This window comes from Pleurodeles waltl, chromosome 5 (assembly GCF_031143425.1).
Source record: "Pleurodeles waltl isolate 20211129_DDA chromosome 5, aPleWal1.hap1.20221129, whole genome shotgun sequence".
NCBI lineage: Eukaryota > Metazoa > Chordata > Amphibia > Caudata > Salamandridae > Pleurodeles > Pleurodeles waltl.
The window spans coordinates 1,397,443,946-1,397,457,311 of NC_090444.1; the positions used below are offsets into that span (position 1 = coordinate 1,397,443,946).

General features: G+C 41.7%; 1 protein-coding gene across 7 annotated transcripts in view; it reads right to left on the reverse strand.

Annotated features, from left to right (window-relative positions):
• MYO6 (myosin VI) overlaps window positions 1–13,366 on the reverse strand; it is an 892,076-nt gene that overhangs the window by 52,214 nt on the left and 826,496 nt on the right. For 5 of the 7 annotated variants that reach the window (XM_069235651.1, XM_069235650.1, XM_069235649.1 and 2 more), the window contains 2 exons: window positions 8,417–8,548; window positions 138–164 (listed from right to left, as the gene is read on the reverse strand). In XM_069235651.1, coding sequence (XP_069091752.1) covers window positions 138–164; window positions 8,417–8,548 — 159 coding nt within the window. The remainder of the gene's footprint in view (window positions 1–137; window positions 165–8,416; window positions 8,549–13,366) is intronic. The other 2 variants (XM_069235652.1, XM_069235648.1) reach the window with 1 other exon arrangement.

Genomic DNA, 13,366 nt, shown 5'->3' on the forward strand with positions numbered 1-13,366 from the left:
GTTAGAGTAAGGTTTGTGTCCCCACTTACATGTATAGTGTAACTGTAGCAAAATATTGGTCAATTAGGATAACCATTTAAAAGCACATTAGTTTTCTCTCTTTTAAAGTGGGCCCCATTCACCAGCACCAGACTTACTTGTGTTGTTCAAAAATGGTGCAAATTCTGGAAACAGATAATTTAATTAAATATGTACACCAATACTTTTTAAAATGCTTATCTGGTGCACTTCTGCAGGTTAACTCAATACAGAATAGCATTTCTTTATCCCTGGACGTGTACAATTTCAACTTGACAATCAATAGTGCGTCATAACGTGAACATTTCATTCATACCTACTTCACTGGCGTCCCAGGTGATGCAGTCTTCTGCTTGTACTTTTATCCTCCTCAAGTAAAAAAAGCTACTCTAGTGGGCTTCAAATTTTTCCCCAAATAAATCTGACATAAGGTATATAAACAAAAGTCACATGTATAGGCATAGCTTCCGAGGGCTCTCTGGGGAAGCTTGGAGATGTACGCACATACAGGAATCTGGACACTCAAGGAATCCTATTATGAACTGCTTGCGATCTCCAGTGGGCACAGTAATTGAATGTGGACTGAGTACTACAGTACACCCAAGTGCCTGGACAGTTGTATCCTCCAGGGAACAGTGTTGTTCAAAGCAGCTAAAATCGCCACACAAAAAACTCGATCAACAATGAGCAATACCCGGTAAATTTGATGCAGTAAGTCTAATCCACCAAGTTATTATTCTTCTCTTAGTGATACTTAGGGTCGAACTTGTAATGGCATGGTTTCCTCAAACAATGGAATTACCGTTCTGGCCATTAATGGCAACTCAATGAGCCGAATTACTGAAGGCATTAACAAACTTCTCATAATAAGGCGCAAGGCTGAAAATACCTCTCCTTATGTAATGATTTTATTTGGTTATCAGTAGAAAACAGGTTGGGACATCTTGTTCACCAACGCAGCGTCTGCTCCTTGTCTCTGCCAAACTTATTTCTGTGCCCAACAAATTATGGCCCTTTTTGTTATGTAAACTCGCTCACACACACACAAACATTTTCTTTTGTCACTGGTCATACCTACCAAATACATTTCATATGGATCTTGGACGAAACAACAGCACCTTTTCTTTAGACTTGTTTCGGAGTGCGTTTTACATTTAGGTAGGAATGAAATATTGCATATATGATTAAACTACAATTATCTTTGGGCTTGATTACAGTAAAAGCTAATAGTTTACCGATTAGGCTAAAAATTTAAACTAGTACATTTTTAAACTGGATAACAATAACATAATTTATTTAATGTATTCAATAGGAGCTAGTTAAGGTGATGATAGGTACTATACGTATGCCTTTAACAATAAAATATACTCCATTCCTGACATTCCGCCCTCCATAAACAACTGGCTTGATTGCCATATTTCGCACAGACTGGGAAGTTCCCATTCAAGCATTAACTAAAGAAGGCCTCAGGAAGTGTAACCTGTTAACTGTGGGGTCCCAGCTCTAGACTGCGAAGAGGAAAATGGCCACAGTAGTTCCCTAAGCTGCTTGATTAACCCAGTAGTGTGGTACTACTTGAGTAAAATATTATGGATGTAACTTTCATACGTAAATGATAAAACAATCCACACAATACAGAATAAGCATTGGCAAGTGCAGCAGGTCTGGTGTTAATGTGCTAAAGCTTTAAAAACAGCATTTGTTGTGTTTGCATGAGTTAGCGTATCAAGCTACACGTATTGGCTTTTCCAGGGTGGTTTTTATAACTATGGGGCCATCTGAGCACCGCATCACCCATAAAATGTATTGTATAGTGCGAATGCATAGTTTTTATTTAATAAAACGATTTTGTATCCCCAACAGGATTAGAACTGCTAAACAATCATGGATTTAATTTACTGTTGGTATAGGATGGCAAACAAACTAGCTCAAGAATGTAAGTGTTGGTTCGCCAAAAGACGTTCGACCACACAACCAGCGCCTTAAACCACTACACCATAATGAATTGCAATAATCACGTAATCTCATGTGAAATCTTAATGCAGCAATTTACATATCAGAAAAGATTACACATAAATTACTTTGAAATTCCATTTAAAATTTACACCGAATCTTTCAATGAGACAGAGTACAAACGGTGCCTTTCCTAAAGCAAACATAGATATGAAAGCTCCCTCTGCAAAAACGATAATGGCAGAGGAAATCCTCACACTGTGAAGCCGCATCAGAGGCTTTTCCAAAAAATCCATTACGCACGATTAGTTTTCAGCTTCAGAGGAAAAAACGCATAAAAATACAATATCTTTCAGGGCAGCAAAGACTTCACGCCTCTCCAAAGACAAGCCAGCTCCTAAGACCTAGTAATATCACAATGCGCTGACTAAAAAATAAGTCAAGCTTCCGTGAGAATTCAAAGCAACAGCAGGGGTAAAACTAGGCCTTTAACTACTAAAATCGGACAGTAAATCAACGAACTAATAAAAACGATGAATCCCAAATTTCGGCTAAATTAATGAGAAAATGATTTTCTTTAGCGGCATTGAAATGTACACTAGCATGAACAGGACAGCAGAACGCAACAATATCTTACTACCAACAGCAATGTAACTATGCTATAATATTGATATATTTAGAAATAATGACAAGAATTGAAAAACATACTAATGAGGTTTCCAATTGTTGGAGCCATAATAATAGTGGCAATGAAGCCCCTTTCTACATTACAAGCAATGACTGGAAAATAAACAAAATATTTATTTACCGTTTGATGGCTAAATCTATGCACACCGTGTTGCTTGTCAGATCTAATTTTAAAATAAATTAATGTGTTTTATTTTTTGTCTTTGATTTTAAACACAATAAATTATCTTCTTTCGTCTTATTTTCAAGTGGAACTTGATAAATCTTATATTGAATTTACATGCTTTTTAAATCATACTTCGAATACGCATTTGTTTAATTTGTACTGTGTGCTGCTGGTGACAGGAAAATAAACTAAGTAGCCCACGCCATTGTGAACAAAATGCATGGTAAGGAAAACACTCCCTCAGGAGTGAAACGATACACCATACAGCCAGAAGCATGAGGACGAGCTCGAAATATGCTCGTGAAGCATTTTACATGTACTTGTAAAAATAAATTATTAAGAAAAAGTGCACCAGACATCTAAAGCTTAAAAAAATGGAGGTGGGCAAAAGATTACCGATTATTAAGTATTGTCTGGATATCTCTTTATGAAGTGTGTCATGCAGCTGGAAGCCACCCAGCGTTTACTGGACACAGAGGTGACAGTAGGAGTCTTAGAGGAGAAATAGAGAAGTTGTTGTGCTCCAGACTACTGACAGTTCAAGTGGCTGAGGTAAATAAGACGGCAAAACATTACGACGGAAATGGGCACCCATCAACCATGAAGGAGGTGCATAAGGTATCAGGAGTAGTTTTGCACAATCTGGGACAATAGTAACATTTTTGCTCTTGTCAAAGGGAGACTGAATGTTAATCAAGAATGTACTGTGTTACTGTAAGCAGATATAATTTGGTAACCCCAGTTCTCAGGCTTTTTCCCATCATTACGCGCTAACACAAGCAACACCATTTTTCTCCAGAAGCTGAGAATGGGAGAGTATCCCTGACCATGAGAAGGAGTCAGTACTAAAGATGAAGGACTGCATCTATGCAAAGCCTGCACTTCGATCAAAAGGGAGTTCAGATGCTCCAAATCCTGCTGCTCCGTGTTAGAAATTGAGTTTCGGGTTGGCCGAAGTATGCACCTTGTCCAAGCAGGAACCACAATCCTTGTCAGAGTAAGTCACAAAAACAGCCTAGGTTAACCTGTGTTTACCCTCTGGTAGCTTGAAACAGATCAGTGAGGTTTAACTTAAGAGGCAATGAGTAAAGTATTTGTGCAACACTTCAAACAGTAAAACAGTGAAAACACCACACCAAAATAATCCACACCAGGTTAAAAAATAGAGATTATTTTAATAAATAAAAGAAGACCAAAATGACAAAATCCAATAAAAAGAAATTGCAAAGAAGAAATGTAAAACAGCGATTTGAAGCAATAACGCTTAAATGGGAAATGTAGTCGAGCTGAACAGGGGCAAAGGAAAATGTTCAGGCCAATGGAGTGGAGGTTGGATACAGGGACCCACTTAGGCCCATTGAACCAAACTACCTTTATCTTGGATGTGTTGTCATCGACGAAGATGCGAGGCACAGCTGAAGTGATGCTTCAGTGTCGAGCCATGTAGTTGACAAGATCTGTTGATTTTATCCACGCAACTGTGGCAATACATTGGTTCTCAGCCTGACACAGTAGTTCAGAATGCAATGCGTGGCTTTTGCTCCTGCAGTAAGCGATGTGCCGATTCCGAAGGCGATGCTTTGGTTCCAAAGGCGATGTGGCGGGTCCGCTCCAAACAATGATGAGGACGTGCTGGTTCCCACTTATGCAAAGGTGGAATAAGGCTTGTTCCGATGAGGGTGCACGGGCTCTGGTTGGAGCAGCAATTTATACCCACTTCCAAGGGTCCAGGACTGGGTTGGCACCACTCGGCAGGGCAAGACTTGCACCAAGCAAAGTCCAGGTGCTGTAGTAGAGTGAGGTGAAGACTTTTGTGTCCCTCATATTTCAGAAAACTAAAGACCAGCCAGTTTGCCTTTGGAGTCACTGTGGGAACTGGGTTATAGAGATGCAAATCCAGTAATTCTTACTCCGAGGCAAGAGAGCAGCAGCCAGCAGGTCAGCCCACCAAAGCAGAAGTCCAGCAGAGTAGCAGCTCAGCAGAGTGGCAGTCCTTGCAGCCGCACAGCAGTCCTTCTTCATGGAAGATTATTCACAGGTCCAGGAGTGTACACAGTTAGTGTTGTCAGATGTCCAGTACTAATACCCAGTTGGGCGTTGGAAGTGGGGGAGACTTCAAAGAAAGATATGTGAAGTACACTGATATCCTCCTTTCCTGCCCTTGCTCCAGGCGCACTACAGAGGGGTAATGCAGTCCTTCATGTGGGAACAGGACATTGCCTATTTAGGTGTAAGAGTCAGCCATTCCCTGCAATCCTGCCCAGAATGGCCCATCAGGCTGTGGATGGCACATCTGTCGCATGTAAGCTCCGTCTGTGTGAGGCTGTCTACAGGGAATGTATAAGTCCAGCTGTCACCCCAACCTAGATGTGTATTGGGTGCAGGTAGTAGGCACCAAATGTCTAAAGTAAGGGAAAAAAAACGTTCTAAATGTGGCATTTTCAGGACTGCAATTTAAAATCAGACTTTACCATAAGTTGTGATTTTAAGTTGTGAGTCCTTAGACACCAAACTTGACAAACTTATCTCTTTCAGAATGTGAATTACACTTATAAGATATACTAAGGTAATCCCAATGTTATCCCATTGAAGAGATAGGCCTTGATGTAGTGAAAATGGCTCTGGGAGATTTTCACCACCTGGGCATGTAAAACTTAAAAGCACATGTCCTGCCTTTGAAATTCATTGCACCCTGCCCTCTGGGTTGCCCATGGCCTACCTTAGGGGTGACATATGAATAAAAAGGGAAGGTGTGGGCCTACAAAATATTATATTGCCAAGTCACCATAGCAGTGTAAAACTGCACACACAGCCTCTGCAATGGCAGGCCTGAGACATGGTTAGATAGCTACTTAAGTGGGTGTCACAATCAGTGCTGCAGGCCCAGAAGTAGCATTCAATTTACATGTCCTGGGCACATATGGTGCATTTTACTGGGGACTTACAAGTACATTAAATAAGCCAACTGGGGTTAAAACAATGTTGCCATGATCTAGGGGACATGGAACAATCATTTTAGCACTGGAAAACAGTGGTAAAGTGCACAGAGTCCTAAAGCCAGCAGAAGGTAAGAAAAGCGGAGAAGGTGGGCAAAACGCTGGGGTAGTGGAGGAGAGTCTACCTTACGGTGATCAGGTCTAACACTCCTCATCAACCTGGTCTGATGAGTCCAACCTGTCCACCATGCTGGTCACCTCCCCTGAATAGCTAGGAGCCATGGCCATGGGACTGCTACAAGAAATCTGGTGCAAAGTTAGTTCCTCTAAGATTTAGATGAACAGGGATGATAGTGGTGCAGCATGCACTCCATAGCTTAGTCACTTTCCAGGGTTGGAGTGACTTTCCAAAAAGTACACTGCTATTGGCTGCCCTGACAGGCATATAGGGCTTTGGTAGGTGGTTCTGTTAGACTTTGCTGCTTTGTAAGCCTCTTGTATTTTAAGGAAGACTAGTTCAGTCTATTGGTGGAGGGAGGCTTCTTCTTGCTTAGGATTGCTAATCACTCACTCAATAGCTTTCCTCTTCAAAAATGACAACTGTCCCAATAGGGAATTATAATCCTCAGCAAAATTTGTTTGAGAATGAGTGTGCTTTACAGACTGGGATTATATTGGCGGGGCACCTACGGGAAGAGCTAGGAGCTATTTCCTGGTGCCAAAAGTGGTTTGAGGTATCTGTGCCCACTGGAATTAGACCATAACTACTTGTGCAACATAGTCTCTGGAGCAAGAAAGGACTTGACCCATGCAGCAAACTCATCTTCTGGGTACTTGACAACTCTTCCATGGACCTGCACTACTGGATCCAGCTAAACATGTTAGCTTGCCCTTTAGTACTGGGGGAACATAGAATCTTCACCTTTTCTGGGGAAACTAAAACCACTTGCACAGGGCCACAGTGGGCAATCTGGAAAAAGGACAGCTACTGGGTAATGTGCCTCGCTACCCTGCTGGTTGAATAGTTCTTGGAGCCACACCTGAAGGCCTGTACTCACCCCCTAGTTCATCTTCCTGGCTATTAAATCCAACATCGGTGGTGGGACAATTGCACCCTCATTTTGCATGCAAGCCAGGCAGCCCCCAAGAAGTTTGCGCCAATGGTAGCGTATAAAGGGCAGGCCTTCACAGATGCCTGCTCACCAAACAAGAAATACAGAGGGTATGCAGAACAGATGCCATAAATAGTGGAGAATGCAGCATGGGTATCTTAAAGCCATAGTGTTTCTGCATAAGTAAACTAAGATTTAAAAATAAAGAAGAGAGTTTTGGTGCAAAACTAGCTAAATTATTCACAGAGAAAAAGAGGATCAGTGTGCACAACACAGTAAGTCACTGAATGAAGCAGGTTTGATCCACACCATAAGGCAGAAGAAAGGACAACTGTAAAAGTGCACATTAGACAGTGTGATACATTTGTGTTGCGAACCTAAGTGCAGAGTAACAGGCATTCAAAGCTCTAATTTAATAGACAATGAAGTAACTTCCAGTCCTACCCCTACAGTGGCATGATACCCAAATGCTGCGAATCAGAAAGAGCCACAACATAGAAGTACTTTCATTTCTAATTATCAAAGTAATCTACAATTTCTGAGACTCTAACAAATCTGGATTTGGCTATGTAATTCCATGTTCATATAGCATCTTAGACAACAAAACACATTTCAAATCTGTCTCTGAGAAACCTGGTTGTTTCTGTTGCAGTCATCCATGTTCTTTATGATACAAAGCTGAACCACTAAATGGAGTTATTTCTGCTAAATCCAGCCTAACATGTTGGTACTCTACTGAATATTCGTGTTTGCTTGTGAATCCCCCACTACATGGCTAACTAATAGGAAACCACTATGCTTACTGCACCCCCACACAATTTGATCAAAGCCGAATGAAAATGTAAAATGCAGTCATCTTCGACCGTACTTAGGTTATTTTATCAGTGATTTAGAATATGTCTGCTTACTGCAAAAGAGAAATGGATGAATAAAGAGCAAACAAGGCATACAAAAGATGGGAAGTATTAGGAAGGCACTTAATTTCAAAGTCATGTCAGTGACAGGAAAATCCACTGCAACCTTAAACTGGTGCTGACTGCCAAAGTTAGTGCATTGGCCTCCTAGACAGTGTGCATTTTTATATCACTTCTGAAAATGTGTCTATTAGATTATAGACTACTTTGGCCTCTTTGAATGGTTAAACAAAAAAACAAAACATACTGAACAAAGGAACAAGAAATATGGAATAAGGATAGTTATTCTTCACTATGTATCTCACTGATGAAATACCTTCAGTGCTCTCTTTCACTTCCATCGCTTTAGGAACTGACAGCTGCCTTACACCACTTGGTTTTACTAACAATTTGGCAATAACAATTTTACAATATATATTACTTTAAACAGTGCAGCATTAAGTGGTACATCTTTTTACTACAGTACGAACTTTGCTTGAGGCAACTATGGAAATTACGTTATCCTACATTTATATGTTGTATACACAAGTTTGACATCTCATCACTGCTGAGGAAGACAGTGATGGTCAGTTCCAAAAGAAGGGTATCACAATGTTCCCTTCTTTTGTCAATGCAATTTTTGTCTCTTACCATAATCGGTTACAGATTTAGGTGCACGCTGCTCTGTCTCTGTGTTGCGTTTCTTGTTCCTGGTTTTCCATGCATGATAGACCTTCAGACGCCTGTGGAATTCCTCTCTGCATGCTGCAAGCAACTCAAGATCTGGTGAATGAAGCAAGAGAGAGAGAAATACAACAGTTAAAAAATAATAACAGTCGGATTGTAAGGTCTAAGGAATAACACCCTGACATTCTTCACAAAGTGTTTTGATTAATGAGGGTGTGTTCTATCCTTAAAAGACTGCGGAAGAGTATATGACTTCAAAGTCAACATACAGAAGGCGCAGGCTCTCAACCTTACTATTTCCCAGAGCGATAAGACACAGCTCGAGCGTCCCTTCCCCTGAGTCACTCAAGAGGTGCCCACATTTTGGCCTCAAAATATACTCATCAGTAGAGAAAACGGTGGAATGTAAATACACTGACTTGCTATTGTCAGCCTGTTCCGATCTACAAACATTAAGAGGTGGCCCCAATTCCTCATTGGGTAGGATAGCTGTGATCAAAATGACCCTACCCCAAAAAATCATCTACATAATGCAGACACTCCCACTGTAGCCACCTCCGCACCTGCTGAGTAAACTGCAACACTTGATCAAAACCTACATATGGGATGACAAGATTGATCATATGGCTATGAAACAGGCCTATTTGTCCATAGAAGAGGGAGGCCTAGGCATCATCCACTTAACTTGCTACTACCTAACATCTCAACTGTGATATATAGGGGAATGGAACAGGCCACTCACAGAAAAGCATTGGCACTTAATTGATCAAGTGATTGCCAGGGTCCATATATGGAAAATTCCCAGGCTCCTTAAAAATCACTGCACACATGGGGTCTACATTTCCACAGTTGTACAGGTGAGAATTGGGACATGGGAGAGACTCAAATTAGCCAAGAAGCTATCCATACACATCTCCCCCCCTTAGACCCATCATAGGAAACCCTGACTTCCCCCTACCATGCAGGGTACAGTGTTCCTCCCATGGCAAGAATGCAATGCTCCACAATGCCAAGCAACAGAAGCTCCTTATTTTCTATGCTTTTATCGACACAGGACTTGGAGTTTGCCCACTGCAGCATTTCTATTTTACGTAGTTTGTTGTTCATTTTCTTGATATCACAAAAAACACAAGAGGACCAAAGGAACTCACTCTCACCTTTTGAGCTGATCACAACATGAGGTGCTGTTGTATCATCAGTAGCATGACCACAAAGAAACCAGATTGATGATACACTAGGTATGGAAAATGTCACTTACCCAGTGTACATCTGTTTGTGGCATTAGTCGCTGCAGATTCACATGTTGTGCATAGTCCGCCGTCTGGTGTTGGGTCGGAGTGTTACAAGTTGTTTTTCTTCAAAGAAGTCTTTTCGAGTCACGAGACCGAGGGACTCCTCCTCCTTTGTTCCATTGCGCATGGGCGTCGACTCCATGTTAGATTGTTTTCCCCGCAGAGGGTGAGGTAGGAGTTGTGTATGTTAGTAATAGTGCCCATGCAATGGAATGAATAAGTATGTACCAAATAAGGTTTAAGTAATATATTTACAAATGTACAAATGTTGAAGATAACTTCCAAATGGCTACAGGCTCCCGGGGAGGCGGGTGGGCACATGTGAATCTGCAGCGACTAATGCCACGAACAGATGTACACTGGGTAAGTGACATTTTCCGTTTGGTGGCATGTGTAGCTGCAGATACACATGTTGTGCATAGACTAGTAAGCAGTTATCTCCCCAAAAGCGGTGGCTCAGCCTGTAGGAGTGGAAGTAGTCTGAAATAAAGTTCTTAGTACGGCTTGACCTACTGTGGCTTGTTGTGCGGATAGCACGTTTACACAGTAGTGCTTAGTAAATGTGTGAGGCGTAGACCATGTGGCTGCCTTAAATATCTCGTTCATTGGAATGTTTCCTAGGAAGGCCATGGTAGCGCCTTTCTTTCTGGTTGAATGTGCCCTTGGTGTAATGGGCAGCTCTCTCTTTGCTTTGAGGTAGCAGGTTTGGATGCACTTAACTATCCATCTGGCTATACCCTGTTTTGATATTGGGTTTCCTGTATGAGGTTTTTGAAATGCAATAAACAGTTGTTTTGTTTTCCTAATTTCTTTTGTTCTGTCAATGTAGTACATTAATGCTCTTCTGATGTCTAATGTATGTAGTGCCCTTTCAGCTACTGAGTCTGGCTGTGGGAAGACCACTGGTAGTTCTACCGTTTGATTTAAGTGGAACGGTGAAATAACTTTTGGTAAAAATTTAGGATTGGTTCTTAGGACTACCTTATTTTTGTGTATTTGAATAAAAGGTTCTTGTATAGTAAACGCCTGAATTTCACTTACTCTTCTTAGAGATGTGATGGCAATGAGAAATGCAACCTTCCACGTTAAGAATTGCATTTCGCAAGAGTGCATGGGTTCAAAAGCTGGGCCCATGAGTCTTGTTAAGACGATGTTGAGGTTCCATGAAGGAACAGGTGGTGTTCTTGGTGGTATAATTCTTTTTAGGCCTTCCATAAACGCTTTAATGACAGGTATCCTAAATAGTGAAGTTGAATGGGTAATCTGCAGGTATGCAGATATTGCTGCGAGGTGTATTTTTATGGAAGAGAAGGCTAGATTTGATTTCTGTAAATGTAGTAAGTATCCCACTACATCCTTTGGAGATGCATGTAATAGTTGAACTTGCTTATTATGGCAGTAGCAAACAAATCTTTTCCATTTGCTTGCGTAGCAGTGTCTAGTGGATGGTCTTCTAGCTTGTTTTATGACTTCCATACATTCTTGGGTGAGGTTTAAATGTCCGAATTCTAGGATCTCAGGAGCCAGATTGCTAGATTCAGCGATGCTGGGTTTGGATGCCTGATCTGTTGTTTGTGTTGTGTTAACAGATCTGGCCTGTTGGGTAACTTGACATGGGGTACTACTGACAGGTCTAGTAGTGTTGTGTACCAAGGTTGTCTTGCCCATGTTGGTGCTACTAGTATGAGTTTGAGTTTGTTTTGACTCAATTTGTTTACTAGATATGGAAGGAGAGGGAGAGGGGGAAAAGCATACGCAAATATCCCTGACCAGTTCATCCATAGAGCATTGCCTTGAGAATGCCTGTGTGGGTACCTGGATGCGAAGTTTTGGCATTTTGCATTCTCTTTTGTTGCAAATAGGTCTATTTGAGGTGTTCCCCAAATCTTGAAGTAAGTGTTTAGAATTTGGGGGTGAATCTCCCATTCGTGGACCTGTTGGTGATCCCGAGAGAGATTGTCTGCTAGTTGATTTTGGATCCCTGGGATAAATTGTGCTATTAGGCGAATGTGGTTGTGAATTGCCCATTGCCATATCTTTTGTGCCAGGAGGCACAGCTGTGTCGAGTGTGTTCCCCCTTGTTTGTTTAGATAATACATTGTTGTCATGTTGTCTGTTTTGACAAGAATGTATTTGTGGGTTATGATGGGTTGAAATGCTTTCAACGCTAGGAATACTGCTAACAATTCGAGGTGATTTATATGCAGCTTTGTTTGATGTACGTCCCATTGTCCTTGGATGGTGTGTTGACTGAGGTGTGCTCCCCACCCTGTCATGGAAGCATCTGTTGTTATCACGTATTGTGGCACTGGGTCTTGGAAAGGCCGCCCCTTGTTTAAATTTATACTGTTCCACCATAGAAGCGAGATGTATGTTTGGCGGTCTATCAACACCAGATCTAGAAGGTGACCCTGTGCATGTGACCATTGTGATGCTAGGCACTGTTGTAAGGGCCTCATGTGCAGTCTTGCGTTTGGGACAATGGCTATGCATGAGGACATCATGCCTAGGAGTTTTAATACCATCTTTGCCTGTATTTTTTGTGTTGGATACATGGCTTGTATAACCTTGTAAAAATGTTGAACCCTTTGTGGACTTGGAGTGGCTATTCCCTTTGTTATGTTGATTGTTGCTCCTAAGTATTGCTGTGTTTTGCACGGCAGAATGTGAGATTTTGTATAGTTGATGGAGAAACCGAGTTTGTAGAGGGTTTGTATGACATAATCCGTGTGGTGTGAACACTTTGTTAGGGAGTTGGTCTTGATTAGCCAATCGTCTAGGTACGGGAATACGTGTATTTGCTGCCTTCTGATGTGTGCAGCTACTACTGCCAGGCATTTTGTAAATACTCTTGGTGCGGTTGTTATACCGAACGGCAACACTTTGAATTGGTAATGTATTCCTCTGAATACGAACCTTAGGTATTTCCTGTGCGAGGGATGTATCGGTATATGGAAATACGCGTCCTTTAGATCTAAGGTTGTCATGTAGTCTTGTTGCTTTAGCAGTGGTAACACGTCTTGTAGCGTGACCATGTGAAAGTGGTCTGATTTGATGTAGGTGTTTAGTGTTCTGAGATCTAGGATTGGTCTCAGTGTTTTGTCCTTTTTTGGTATTAGAAAGTACAGTGAGTAAACTCCCGTGTTTTTGTGTGTACATGGTACCAATTCTATTGCGTCCTTTTGCAGTAATGCTTGAACTTCTAGTTCTAGAAGGTCTAGATGTTGTTTTGACATATTCTGTGTTTTTGGTGGGACATCTGGAGGGAGTTGGAGAAATTCTATGCAATAACCATGTCGGATAATTGCTAAGACCCAAGTGTCTGTTGTTATCTCCTCCCAAGATTTGTAAAACTGACTTAGTCTTCCCCCCACTGGTGTTGTGTGAAGGGGTTGAGTGACTTGTGAGTCACTGTTTGGTTGGAGGGGTTTTTGGACTTTGAAATTTTCCACGGTTTCTAGGGAATTGTCCTCCTCTGTACTGGCCCCGAAAGCCTCCCCTTTGGTACTGTCCCTGGTATGTAGACGGTGTTGATTGTGAGGTGCTGGCTTGTGTGGCTTGACCCGAAACCCCCCTCTGAAGGTTGTTTTGCAGAAGGTGCCGAAAGTGCCTCTGCCCTGCG